The following is a 13,383-nucleotide window of genomic DNA, read 5'->3' on the forward strand; positions in this document are numbered from 1 at the left end:
CCCCGGTTCTCCCCCGCAGCCCCTCAGCGAGGCGCGGGGCTCTCTGAGGGCGGTGCGGGCGCTTGGGAACCGGCGGAGGTCGAGGGAAGGGGGGGGAAGGATCCTGAATGCTTCCAGAAACGTGCAAACAAGAACTCATCACGAACTCCTTTATTATTAATTTTTATTTTTATTTATTTTTGACGAGTACTGAGAGAGCGACCGCTGCGCTCAGCCCCCACACGGCAGGGGCTCCCTGCTGGCTCTCCCCTCGCGCGGCTCGCTCCTTCCCTCCCGGCTCGGCTCCCGCCCCATACTCCCGGCCCAACGTCCCACACCGACCCCGCAGCGAGCCGCAGCCCCTCAGCGCGGCGGCGGCCCCACGGCACAAAGGCGGCGGGGGCCGCGCTCCACGCCCGCCTGTGACGGCGACTTCCCGACAGGCAGCGGCGCGGGCAGCCCCGCTGGAGGTGCGAGGAGAGGGGGAGCTGGAGACAGGCACCGCGGCGGGCAGCCCCGGCCGGGGCCTCGCCGTATATAAGCGGCGCGGGGTCCTGCGGGCGCGGTCCTGTCACGCTCGCCCGGGGAGGAGGCTGAGGTGGCGATGGCGGATTTCGATCCTTACGACGATCGGGCCTACAGCAGCTTCGGCGGCGGCCGGGGGTGAGCGCGGGGCTGCGGGGGGAGGCTGGGGAACGACCGGGGATCCCCCCTAAGGGAGCGGGGAGGGAGATAGGGAGGGGTGCGCCCCCCCCCCCCCCTCCGGCCTCCCCCCCGTAGGCCTGGCGAGGAGGGGGCGCGGCCGGGCCTCGGCCCTGTGGGGATGGGGGGGGGGGCAGGGACGGGCGGGGGGCGCCGCCTCCGGCAGCCTGCTGGCCCCTCGCCTCCCGCCTCTCGGCTTTGTGGAGGCACGGGGAGGCGGCTGCGGTGGTCTGGGAGGGGGTAAGGGACGTCCCCCCCCTTTTGCTCCGTAGCAAATTTGGGGCCTGGTGGCTGGGGAGAGCCGGGAAGGGGCGGGAGGCGGAGGGTGTCGCTGTGCTCCCGCCGGCCCCGAGGCGAGGGGAGGGAGCGGGGGGGGGGATTTAGGGAGGTGCTGGGCCGGAGCCAAGGTAGGCCGTGAGGAGCTGCAGCAGGGACGCGGCGGGAGGAGGGAGCTGCCCGTGGAGGGCTCGAGGCCCCGGTGCGGGCGGGACGAGCTGGGCACGGCGGAGGGGGGGGAGGGAGACGCGGCGGCCCCGAGAGCGGGCGGCGTTGTGGTGCCTGCGGCGGGGAGGAAATGGGAGGGCTCTGCGGTGCCTCCGCTCGGGGAGAGCTGGGAGCTGCCGGCCTCTCCTGCCTTATCCCGGCTGCCGGTGCTGGCTCCAGCCCTCGGATCCGTGGGGCTCGGCTCGGCTCTGGAGACTGCACGTGTTTGGGGGGAGCGGGCTGCGGACGCAGTGACCAGCAACTACAAAGTTTGCCTTAAACCACGTTAGGAAGACGCAAGTAGTTAACTTTTTTGAAGGTGGGTGCCGTACAAGTCTGCTCTAAATTAAAACGCCAGGTATAAAACTACGAAATAAACTGTATTTGCAAGCAAATGTTAACGAGTATGCTGTTTTTGTCATGTAGTCTTCCCAGATGTTTCCTAATAAGCAGTTCCACTCTCTGCTGTGGTCAGAGGAGTAAATGAGTTTCATTTCTAGGCTGCCCAGGTAGCAGGGAGGCAATACTGCTGAGGCTGTAGCAGGAGTGAGTTGCCTTGCATTCAGAAAATCTCTGGCACTTAGGCTCTGTAAACTAATTTTTGTGTGTAAATATCCTCTGTCTAAAGGTGAAATGTCCCCGAGCAAACAGATGGGATAGCCATTCATAGTTTTGCTACTTCTTAAATTCTTAATAGATACATTGACAACTGCCTGAGGTGGCACTTGACACTCATAATTCAGATGTTACTGTAAAGTAGCAAAATAAAAGTTCAAGTGTTACTTTCATATTCAGATTTCTTTAATAGAGTACTTAAACTTGCTCTCAGGCAAGACTCAGATACTTGCTTTGGTGAACTGAAGGTGAACTGGTTAGTAGATGCTTCTGCAGATGTTTCTGGTAAGTAACTGGGAGCTAATTCAGTAGTTTGGGTGCTACAGGTCCTGAGCTTTGCACAGTCTTGTGCGTAGCGAAAACACGGCTCTTCTTGAAGGCTTTGATTAAATAATCCTTTGTTATCTTAGGGTGACTTCTTCCCATTTTTAGGTGCTCTAGGACTGCAGGAATAGTGTAAACTCAGTAGAGATCTAGTTTGTCAGAGCTGCCCTCTGTGGAGCATTATTGTGAGATTGCAGTGAGGCGGATAGGAAATAGTGGCTCCCGATGAGCTCTAACATAGCTAAGACAACTGCCTTGTTCTCCTCTCAGAATTACACAGGAGGGCAACAGAGGATGACTGGTTTGAGATGGGATTTTGCTGTACTTGAGATGTCTGGCTGTGAACTGATTACAAGCTGAAGCATGACACTGATGTGCGAGTCACTTTATTCCAGAGGGAAAACATGCTGTTGGTATTAATAACAAAGGCGTACTATGAAAGCTTTCTGGTTGATGTTTTGGAGCCCAGAATTTGACACCAAAATCCATTCTTGGTCATGCTGTGGCCTAGCTGGAACACTAAGCATCTGTAGAACCTCTCAGGGTTGAAGGAAACCGAGTTTATCACTCCTGGCCTGCTGGTAGGCTGTTTGTTTAGGCGTGGTCTTTGCACCAGGCTTACCCCCGCTGGACACCTCAATCAAAGGTTAAGATTCGTCCCATGAATCACAATACAAGTAAGTGGAAATGGAGAGCTAGTATTTATGCTTTTGGATCCTGCTTCCTACCCATTTACTACTAATAAATACCTCCTAATTCTTAGGCTCAAGTGAGTTTCTTCCTGAAGAAGTGCAGTGCTTACTGTAGAGATGCCCTGGTTTGCTTGAATAAATTTGGTGTGTGCTTAGAGTTGTGGTCTGGAGACTCCTGATGAATCTTGTCTTGCTGAGTCTTGTGGTGTCTCTGGTGAAATACTGAAGCTGCAATCCGATTAGGCTGTTGTCTGTTTGCTGGGCAAAAAGATAAATCCAGAACTATTGTTTTGATCCTTTGTGAAAGGCTATTAAACTCAAATAACAGCTTTCCAAAATATTCCTTGCTCTGAATTTTTGACAGACTGTTTTCTGAACAGCTAAACTTCCTGAAAGTAGCTTCAAAATAACAGTTTAGGTGCTCTTTCACCCCAGCATGGCCTTATGAGGTCATCCAACTCAGTCCACCGAAAAGTATGCCTAATTATAGAGATGCTGCTTCTGGCCTATGCTAGAAGCAAGCTTTCTTCAACTTTCTGCTTTCGTTTCATGGAGGGGGAAAAAAAATGTTTCTGATTCCCCTGCTAAGATGACATAATTATTACCTAGGTGTGTATCAGTGAAAGTTGCACTGAGAGGGAAATACAGATATGCATTTAATGCTTTGGTGTGACCCAGGTCACGTAGTTCAGGGCTGTTCTTAATTATATTGATGCCTGTCCTGTTTTATTATGAATTAGAGCATCTTGTTTGAGTCTTGGTTACCGAAGTCAGCCTTACTTTTTATTTCACCATTTCAATGTCAAAAAAAATGTAGCAAGGTGTAGGAACAGTGTCTCTTGGTGTTGCAAAACTGCTTGTCCCGCTGTACTTGAAGCCTGCAGGAAGCTTAGTGTGGAACCCGGTTTGCGACCCTTCCTGTTCTTCAGGTGAGGGCTGAAAGACCAAATCCATAGCTATTTGAGAACCAAGGCTCTAGTGGAAGATGTTCAAAAAGAATACGTCACTTCAGAAAAATATCCGTAGGAATTGCATAACAGGACATTGATTTACACACACACAACTTCCCTCCCCCCGAATCCTGGTGTGTTATGGCAGAAACACGGTTTGTTTGCAGCACCGAGTTTCTTTGGGGGATTGCTAACTTGAGGGTGTGGTTTCAGAGGCAGCTCGATCCATCTAAGTGGAGGCTGCTGTTGCAAGCTGCAGTTGGAGCCCTGGCTTGTGTTCTCCTTCCTGTGCTGGCACGAGTGCCTTTTGCAGCTGGCCAGATCACCTTGTTGATACGGCAAATTCATCTGTAAGGGGAGTTCTTGGATGAATTAGTGCACAGAGCTGGCTGATTGGCAGCCCAGGAAACATGGTGAGAGTGCACAAAAGGAGGGAATGCCCTTTTAAACTGAGCCTAAGTAATTTTGATGTTACTATTAGACATAAAAATGAAGATTTGGGGCTGTAAATTAAGTGTATGGTATTTTAAGGGGTTTTGTAAAAACCCCCAGTGAGAATTGCTATAGCAGCTCCTGGTCTTGAGTCTGTTTTGACTCTGACTTGTTATTGAGACAAAGGCAGACATGGAATATTATCAGAAATGCTAAAATATGAACCTGGGTGGGCACTACTTAAATGTGCAGAGGTGGTGACTTGGGTATGTGCAGCAGCATGCTGATATTGTTGGTGAAACTCCTGCACTGGTACCATGAATAGGCACAAGTGGCAGGCTTACCTAGAAAGAGTTAAGGAATCTTATCCAAGATTTCTGCATTATGTCACTCGTTCGCAATAAAATATTTATTCTGGAATGAAGAGGGGAAAAAAAGGTGGACAAGTACCGTGGACCTTCTTGCTGCATGCGACTAGCCAGAATAATACAAGATAATGAAATTATTTGAACTTCTGCAGAAATCTAATTATTCCTTGTCACCTGGCAAACCCTGGATACACTCTGAGTTCCTCTGCGCTTTCAAATGTTCAGGGAACCTCTTGGAAAGGGAGCAGACAGGAACAAGATCCAGTAAAAGGAAGGCACTGAAGAAGAGAACGTGGCAGAGCTGTAGGTGGGCATCTCAGCTGAGGCAAAAGTCGCTTAGGCAGAGCAAGGGGTATTGAACCGGTGATGGGGGCATCCTGTAGCCAACAAGTCCAGGAGCTGGAAGTTGAGGGCCTTGTGTCCACAGTAACTGCTCTCTGTAACGGAGACCTAGGTTAGCTTGAGAAGCTTGGACTCCATGGGAAATCAACATGCAGATGTGTTGTGTTAATACAGCGAAGAACTGAGCTGGTAACTTTCTAGTTCCTCAGCAACCAACGCTGATAGCCTTAACTGAGAGGAAGAATAGGAAAAGGCAGCCTAGTTTTCCTCTATATGAGCCAAAAAGGAAGAAGTATCTAAATATTACTTAAATTGCTTCTCTGCCTTTAGAATGTCTTGTTCAACTAAGCTGTTTAGTCTGTGTTCGAAGTATTACAGTCCAGGTGCCCTTTAGATATCTGACAGCTGGTTACAGCAGTAACTTTTCAGATATGGAGGATGTCTCTTAAGCAAATAAAGATGATTGTGGAGTTGATGTTATACTATTTAGCTAAAAGCATTAGTTCCACGTAAACTTTGGGATATGCCTGTGTCGTGCAAGTGTTTCCTTACTGCGATAAATTCTTGAAATGTGTTCTGGGATGTGTTGTGTTGAGTAGGGAACAGTGTAGGTGATCTTACTTTGAGATTTTCTTAATGTCTTCTGAAACAAGGAAGAAGTTCATTCATCACTTCATTACTGACTTCATCTGTAAGATAGTTAAGGATATTGTTGACCTGTTTTCCCACTGAAGTACCAATCAGGTAATGCTAAAAATGAGTTGGCCAGTAGTGGAGGTGGCAGATGCGGACAAAGAGATGCTAACAGGCATTGTGGAGGGTGACTGAAGCTGGGGGAAGAGATCCACTTCGGAGAAGTCAAATAGCACCAGGGCAGCGCTGTGTGCTGTATTATGGGGCGTCAGGTTCCAGAACCGGACTGCTTTTTCAACAGGTCTCGTGGTGGTGGCCTTGGTTCCCGCAAACAGAAAGAGCTGCCAACAGAACCCCCTTTCACAGCGTATGTGGGAAATCTACCCTTCAACACTGTTCAAGGAGACATAGATGCCATCTTCAAGGATCTCAGTGTAAGGAGTGTACGACTAGTCAGAGACAAGGAAACAGACAAATTTAAAGGTGAGTGTTCAGAATTGATTTAGTTGTAGGTTGCTAAGGTTGCTAACTGGTAAGAGAATCATCTACTTCTAAAACCATTTTAATGGGGAATTTATCTCTGCTCTAAAGCACGGTTAGTTTGGTTGTTCTTCAGTGTTGATTTATGCGAAGTTGTCCTTCACCAGTAAACAAACATCTCATTTGAATGAGATTCACTGTTACTTCCATCACAAGATGCAGTCTGATCTGAGTATCGAGTCAATATTTGCCCTGCTGTAAGAGACTCTCAAACCTTGTTTGTCTCTTATGAATTGTAACAAAGCTGAAGTGTCTGACCCACTCGAGATCAGTGGTCATCGGTTTTGAGTACTTAGGCAATCCTTAGCTCGGAAGACTCCCATTGCTTCACCTTTGTCTTTAGTAGGTAGGAAGGAAAAGCAGTTCAGTGAGCCATTCACACAATTGCATTAGAGCATGTAAATCGTATTTCCATTGGAAGTGACTGAGGGGAAAGGGAGTACTTCGTAAGTTACTTTTTTAGGGGGAAAGGCTTAATGCAGTTTATGAGGAATTTTAGAAAAGGAATAGCAAATCCACTAAATGATGTGGTGACAGAAAATCAGACCATTGGCAAAGCAGGTACCTCAACTTCTTGTTTAAAGATGCTAGTAACAAATGTCAATATTCATCTAAATAACTGTCTAAAGGTGTAGATCAAATTTAATCTGCAGTGAGAACATACTGTAAAGGAAATTAATCAGGCTTTTAGCATTTGTGTAATGTCCATGTAGAGCTCTATTGCAGGCTCTGTCCCAACTGTTAATAAGCATAGGTAAATGCATTCATCTTTAATGATGTTTGGTTTCTGAGCAGTGTACATCTTGTACTTATTCTTAGTTCGTGGCTGAAAGAGAAGACTATTAGATATACAGGAAGAGAAGCTTCTTACAATTGCTTTCTAAAGTGCTGGTATTAATTTCTGAGTTTCTTCTTACAGGATTTTGTTATGTAGAGTTCGATGAGGTGGAGTCACTCAAGGAAGCTCTTACATATGATGGTGCAGTAAGTATATTTCCAATTCATTTGTGAAACAGAAAGATAAGCACAAGTCTCAAGCTTCTTGGCAGCCCATCTGGCAATTTCTGAAGAGATTTTCCTCTTTACTTAACAGCTTTTGGGTGACCGATCACTCCGAGTGGACATAGCAGAAGGCAGAAAACAGGATAAAGGTGGCTTTGGCTTCAGAAAAGGTGGCGGGCCTGATGACAGAGGTGACTTTCATTTTCCTAAATAGCTTCTTAAATATAGCGGCTGGAGTTATGACTTCTGGTGCTAACTATTGCATGCAAGGCACGCAAGAAAACACGAAGACTGTAGCGGAAGGAGAATTTGTGCGTACCTAGTGTAGTTGCTGCTGCTCCTGAAATTGCTGGAATAGATGTGCTTCGTGTCCCAAAGCTGAGTGTGTGTCACTGCTAACCCTGGAAGTGAGACCAATCCCCCTAGCAATGTGCAGTCTCTTGCAGAGGACAATAATAAGCCCAATGGTCTGATCTGCTACTATTTTATTAGGATGTAAAAGTGAGTAAGCTAAGTAATCACAAGTGTACGAATATGTATTTTGTACTGTCTGATGTTCCAGTGTAAGAACAGGCTTTTCTGTGGCTACAAAACGTAATTGAACTGCATTGACTGGAGCTTTTCATCCAATCTGCTTTAGAGAAGCTTTTCTGACCACTTGTTCTTGGTTAACAAAGCTGATCTTTTGTTCCTGTCCAATGGAACTTGGTGGTACTGAAATGAAGGGATTTTCCAGCAGCATGACTTTGGATATGGAAGGACTGGACTTTGGTTTGGTGTCCCCTTGATCAGTCTTTCCCACAGCTTTAGACCTGAACACAATTGTGGCTTTTTTCCTAGGAATGGGAGGAGGTTCCCGAGAATCCAGAGGAGGTGGATGGGATTCCAGAGATGACTTCGGTTCTGGTATCAGTATTAACACTTATAAGATAGGCGGCCTAAAAGGCACAAATGTTCTCATTTTCATGTCAGCTGCGTTTGTCCGCATTTGTTTTGACTCAGTCTACTGTATGCCAACTTTGGACATCCTGTGGCTGCAGTGGGATTCTTCAGGGGAAACTTTAATTGCTTTATAACAGGAAATGGTCTTCATTTTAAGCTTTATGAAATGATCTTAAATGGCAGAAAACTAGTTCGAATGTAGTCTGGGATGTCTAGGTTTCAAGCATAGCATTTCTCAAACATGAGCCCAAGTACATGTTTCAATAGTAGCAGAAACAGACAGGCCATGCGGAAAAACAGATATTGGTGCTGCATTCTTTCAGAGCAGAGGTTTTCACCCCCTCTCAAGGGGTTGTTAATGTAATGCCATGTGAAATGTGTACTCCTGAAGCAAATGATATCTCCAAAGCTGTGTTAGTTCCAAAGCACTTTTAAATACAAAACATTCCTAAAAGTTAGGTCTGTTCTGGTAATGCAAGTTGCAGTGAATGACTAAACTTCCTGAGTGGAAGGTACTGGTGGAGCCACTGTGTTTATTTTTGACTTCCAGTTAGATTTTTGTTAATAGTGTCCAGGGTGATATTAACACAATTGCTTTTGTCCTCTGAACTTGTGGGTTTGGTCCATTTTCTGATGGGGAGATGTCAGCAAGTGCAGCTGTGCGGTGTCTGGTCTCTGCATGAGTGGAATGAACGAAGTAGGAGAGGTAACCGTGAGCCATTGCTGCTAGCATGGAACTCAACATGGTCCTGGAGAGAGGAAGCTTGCTACAACGCTGTGCTTAACCTGCCTTCGTAGCTAAGCATTCTGGTGTCGCAGCCTTATGCCTTTACCAGCAGCTTTTTCAAATGCACATTTCAGCTGGTTAGATGCTGGATGAGTGATTTGTGCGCCGAAGGTTAGCGTTGAAGTCTTAAGTTGGTACAGAAGCTTTTCTTCTCAGGTTGCCTTGCGCTGGATCAAGTCTTAAAGATTGCTGTTTGGCACTGAAGTAAAGGACAGTTCTGCAACTCTGCCAAATGCTAAATTGGAAAGGAAAATCTCAGATGGGAATAAAACATCTTTCCCTTCCAAACAGCTTCTAAAAAAACTATGTTCCACTTAGGTATGCTGCTAGCCTGAAATATCTTCCTCCCATTGAGTACAGATGGAGCCACAGGGGGATATTCCAGGATGGTCACTGGTGCAGAAAGTCAGTCAGTGACAGGTAGTTCTTGGTGGCTTTTGATATACAAACTGAAGAAATGTAGTCAGCTTCACGTTTAAAGTCTGGATTTTTTTCTTAGCTCTTCCATTAGTCAGGTAGATCCCTGGTTATTTTATAGTACAGTTGAAAAACCTTGGTTTTGCTCCATTTTTCAAAGGCTTTCTTAAGGATTGTTTCATTACTCCCTAGCTCTTTTCCCATTTGCTCTGCTCCTGCAGGTTTCATGCTAAGGCTGCGGCCAGTGTGATCTGTCCCCAGCAGAACTCAGGGTACTTCTAGCGTTACCTCTGAATTCAGCTCCTGGTGCGTTAACAATCTGAAGTTGCAGCTGAAGTTCATATTTTAATGGTGTTTGGTGACCCAGTTTCAAAGACTGAGTATGAAATAAGCCTCTAGGTGGATAAAGCAGGTTCTGAACTTGGCATAGTGCACTGGATTTCAAATGCAATCTGTATGACTCTTCCAGAATGTGTTAGATCTGTGAAGCAATCTGTCTACAGACAAAGGCTCTCAGTGCATCATCTTGGACTGACAGCTGTGCCTTGCGAGGTCTTCCAGTCATCCAGATAAATCTAGATAAAAGCATTGTGAAACGTGCTCTTTAAATTCACCATCTTCCTTCTTCAGGATTCAAAGATGATGACTTCTTGGGAGGCCGGGGTCGAGGCACTCGCCCTGGAGACCGGCGACCGCCAGGTGCCTCAATGGGAAGTGGTGGCACTGGGCGTTTCCGAGATGGGCCTCCCCTTCGTGGATCTTCCATGGACTTCAGAGAGCCAACAGAAGGTAAACTCCTCTTCTGTAATTCAGTCTTCCTTCGTGAATGACACGTCTTGTTTCTTCAGCAGGGTAAAGCTGCTTGCCCTTGGCAGAGAAGTCTGAAAACCGTACTGTTTTGTCTTGCAGAGGAAAGAGCACAGCGACCCCGGCTTCAGCTCAAACCTCGAACAGTTGCTACTCCCCTCAATCAAGTAGCCAACCCAAACTCTGCTATCTTTGGTGGAGCCAAGCCCCGAGAGGAAGTAGTAAAAGAGCACGACTGAGCTTGGGGTTGAGAGGGAATGGGGAGGCGGGAGAAAAAGCAAGACAGTACAGAGTGACTAGCTCTGCTGGAATGTCAACCCTGCAGTTTACCATTCCTGCCATCTGGCATTTGTCCTCTTTGAAACTGAAAACACAGAGCTTGTGAATGCATGTCAGCTGTTAACAAGTGGTTTTTAGTACGTTCTTGGCTTTGCTGTATCTAGTGCCTGCTTTGTGCTGAGTTTCCTCTTCTGTTTCCTTCCAAGCAGCGCAGTTGCCAGTAGATAAGGCAGTGTAGCTGCTTCCACAGGTGTGGAGGTCTCTGGACAAAGGTGCTGCTTCACTTCCTCCTTTCTGGGTTTGTTTTACTTTAGAAGCACAGGTTAGACTTAGTTATTACCCTGTATTGTTTCCTTTTACTTCCTCAGTGCTCCTCTTCTGACCTGCATGTCTCGTTCTGTATTGCTGTGGCTCTGAAGAGGAAAACTGGAGAGTCCAGATGAGTTGAGCAGAGTAACTTTCAGTTCTATCCATGTAGTGAAATACCATTTAGGACAGTTGATGACTTACTGTATCCAGCAGAGCCCCTTAGAACACTAAGGGGGGAACTGCCCTTTCACACAGGTTACCAGGAAGTATCAATTTAATAGATGCAAGTCAAGTTGGCTGGCAAGCCTGGTGGATAGGTGGAAGCAGCATGGATAAAGCATCTCCCAGCAGCCTCTTGCTGGTGACTGATAGAATTCAAAATGGTATGATGCTACACCTCGGAGCTCAAGGTTAGTGCTGCAAAAATGTGCCCGAGCACAGCTGCTCACTGGCTCTTTCTGCTTACATTTCTTTGGGTTTTACATGTTTGGTAAATTTTTAAATGAAGTTTCTACAAATAAAATTGACTTTTTTATTTTTCTTTAAGGAGTATATACTTTGCCATGCAGTATGTAGTTGTCATTACCCCCTGCTTTTCTTTGCCCAGTGGTGTACAGTTTTAAGACCTCTGCTTTCAGAATACCATGAAAATGGGCAGATTAGAAACTGTTCTAAAATAGATTCTCTTCATGTAGAAGTTTGGGTGAAAAGCATCTCTAACCGCCGCATCTCTGAACTTGAAGTGTTTCTTGCCAGCATTGGGAATGTTCTTTGTGGGAGGAGGGAGGGGAGGGGGAGGCTGGAGCTGAGGGAGAGCATTCATGTTTAAAAGCAACCTGGATCTCTAACACTGAAGTGCAGATATGTCCAACGCGTGAGGAAAAACTTGGGCCCCTAACACTAGTGCTGACAGCTCCCAGATAAAACAGCCAGCACGCCAGAGTACTTGCAAAAGAAGTTTGGAAGCATGGCTGCTTTACTACCAGCGTCACTGCTAGTAGTGAATTTCTTCTCTAAAGTTTTTTTTTGTGACGTCAGAGTCCCAGCAATTTACAGAACTACTCTTTCCTTCCTTCTGCCTGTCACTTAATCTGCTTTTGAGATAAGAACCATTTGTCTAACACTAATAATTAATTTAAGACAGACATGCATTTGTGTGGTTGTATTCCAAACCAATAATTGACCTATTTACATCTTCAATGTGGAAAAGATTTTAAGAACAAATTCCCATATAAAAACTCACCTCTAGTCAAGACAGTTGACTTTTAAATGTAAAAAAGAAAAGAAAAAAGAAAAGGATTCCAAACACTTAACACATTCTGCTTCATAACAAAATAAATTTATGGATATGGTATTTTGTGAATGATCTTTTAAATAAAAGAAAACATTAAGTAATATTTAACATTGGTCTTTATTTGAGTCTGCTCTAGCTTGTGTCCCCCCTCCTCCCCTCCCAAAGTTCTCCAACATTGCATTAATCTGGAATTAACGGACACAGAAATAAGGTGGGGGGATTGGAAAAGAACAAAGGAAGAAGTATAATCTAAGCAAGTGCTGGGAACATGTAGGAGACAGTGAAATAAAAATCCTGTAGGAGTGGAGGCAAGCCCAAGTTTTGTCCTGTGGCTTCAGTACAACCAGCTCTACTGCGCGGGCTGCCAGGCAGCGTGGCAGTACTGTGGCTTGCAGTTACAGAGCTCTGGGTGGTTTCCAGCAGCTGGGCTCTGCTGCTCTGAACGCAGTGCCCTGTCTGGTTGAGGGCAAACTCTGTCCTTCCAGACTGGGTAGTGGTCTGTTCCATACAGTGTCTGAGGCAAAACAAATCGATCAGCTTGCTAGTGTTCTGCCCAGTTTCTTCCAACTTTTTTTAGCTGTCTTGTTTCCTACTAGACCTAACTGTTAATGGTGTTGTTGCCACCCTGTCTTTGAAGTGTGTGCATACTGCAGGGTAAGCCAAGAGCCATGTTTTTTATTGAGGAAATGAGCCCTGACCTTCCTGCTGGTTTTACTGCTTTCCATAGCATGAAAGGGTGGGAAGCGTTGTCTTCCAGCTGTTCAGTCCGCTCTCTATCCTCAAATGTGCTCTTATGACAGCTTGAGCAGAGAATCCAAATCCTTCTCTGCGTGACTTGCTGAGGCAGACTGCAGCACCAGCCTGTCCAACGTGAATATCTCCTGAGGTGTAGGAGAAGGGCTGGCTGGCTGGAGATGGTGGCCTTCAGCTGCTTCCACAAGGCTTGCTCATAGCTGGTCTTTCAAACCTAATGAGGGAGGCAATAATTTTATCCCTCTGCATGGTGAAAAGTACCACTGCTGTGTGAGAGACAGAAAACAGCTCATCTTGTTCAAATAGCGCTTTTCTGTACCTACTAACCTTCGAGTAAAGGGTTTCCCACCGGTGAAAGCAGCCAAATCCCAGTATGGTTAAATCCCTGTATAGTTTTACCTTTTTGAATAGTCTAATAGATGTGTACGTTTGTGTTGCCTGTTTTTTTTTTTTGGAGTGCTCTCACTTATGCTTCCCCCATGGCTTGGGGTCAGACTCTTCCACTCCTTTTTCTTTTTCCCCTTCAAAAATGTAATTAACATTTTCCTGTAGAGACGCATATCAAACCAGCTTGTGTCAACAGCTGACAAAACTTTTAATTTTTCTCATGATTGTGTCATTTCAGTTTTGTAGGAGGAAGCAAGACATTTTCCCACCTCCCACCAGCAAAGGGCAGCTCAGGTTTAAGCTGCAATGCTTAATTTTACCTGTAGCTTAAGGCTAAACCTGGCAT

At 46.1% G+C, this 13,383-nt stretch overlaps 1 protein-coding gene across 2 annotated transcripts; it reads left to right on the forward strand.

The window, feature by feature from the left end:
• Nucleotides 1–465: 465 nt before the first annotated feature.
• On the forward strand, nt 466–12,005 carry EIF4H (eukaryotic translation initiation factor 4H). Of its 2 annotated transcripts, XM_080562906.1 has the most exons (7): nt 466–642; nt 5,822–6,003; nt 6,980–7,044; nt 7,154–7,253; nt 7,903–7,968; nt 9,839–9,997; nt 10,118–12,005. In XM_080562906.1, the coding sequence occupies exons 1-7, from the start codon at nt 584–586 to the stop codon at nt 10,252–10,254; spliced, it is 768 nt and encodes a 255-aa protein (XP_080419032.1). In that variant the 5' UTR covers nt 466–583; the 3' UTR covers nt 10,255–12,005. The 2 variants fall into 2 exon arrangements, with proteins under 2 accessions (XP_080419032.1, XP_080419033.1); XM_080562907.1 differs by lacking the exon at nt 7,903–7,968.
• Nucleotides 12,006–13,383: the final 1,378 nt, after the last annotated feature.

Source organism: Anser brachyrhynchus (assembly GCF_964034855.1).
Source record: "Anser brachyrhynchus genome assembly, chromosome: 20".
Lineage (NCBI taxonomy): Eukaryota > Metazoa > Chordata > Aves > Anseriformes > Anatidae > Anser > Anser brachyrhynchus.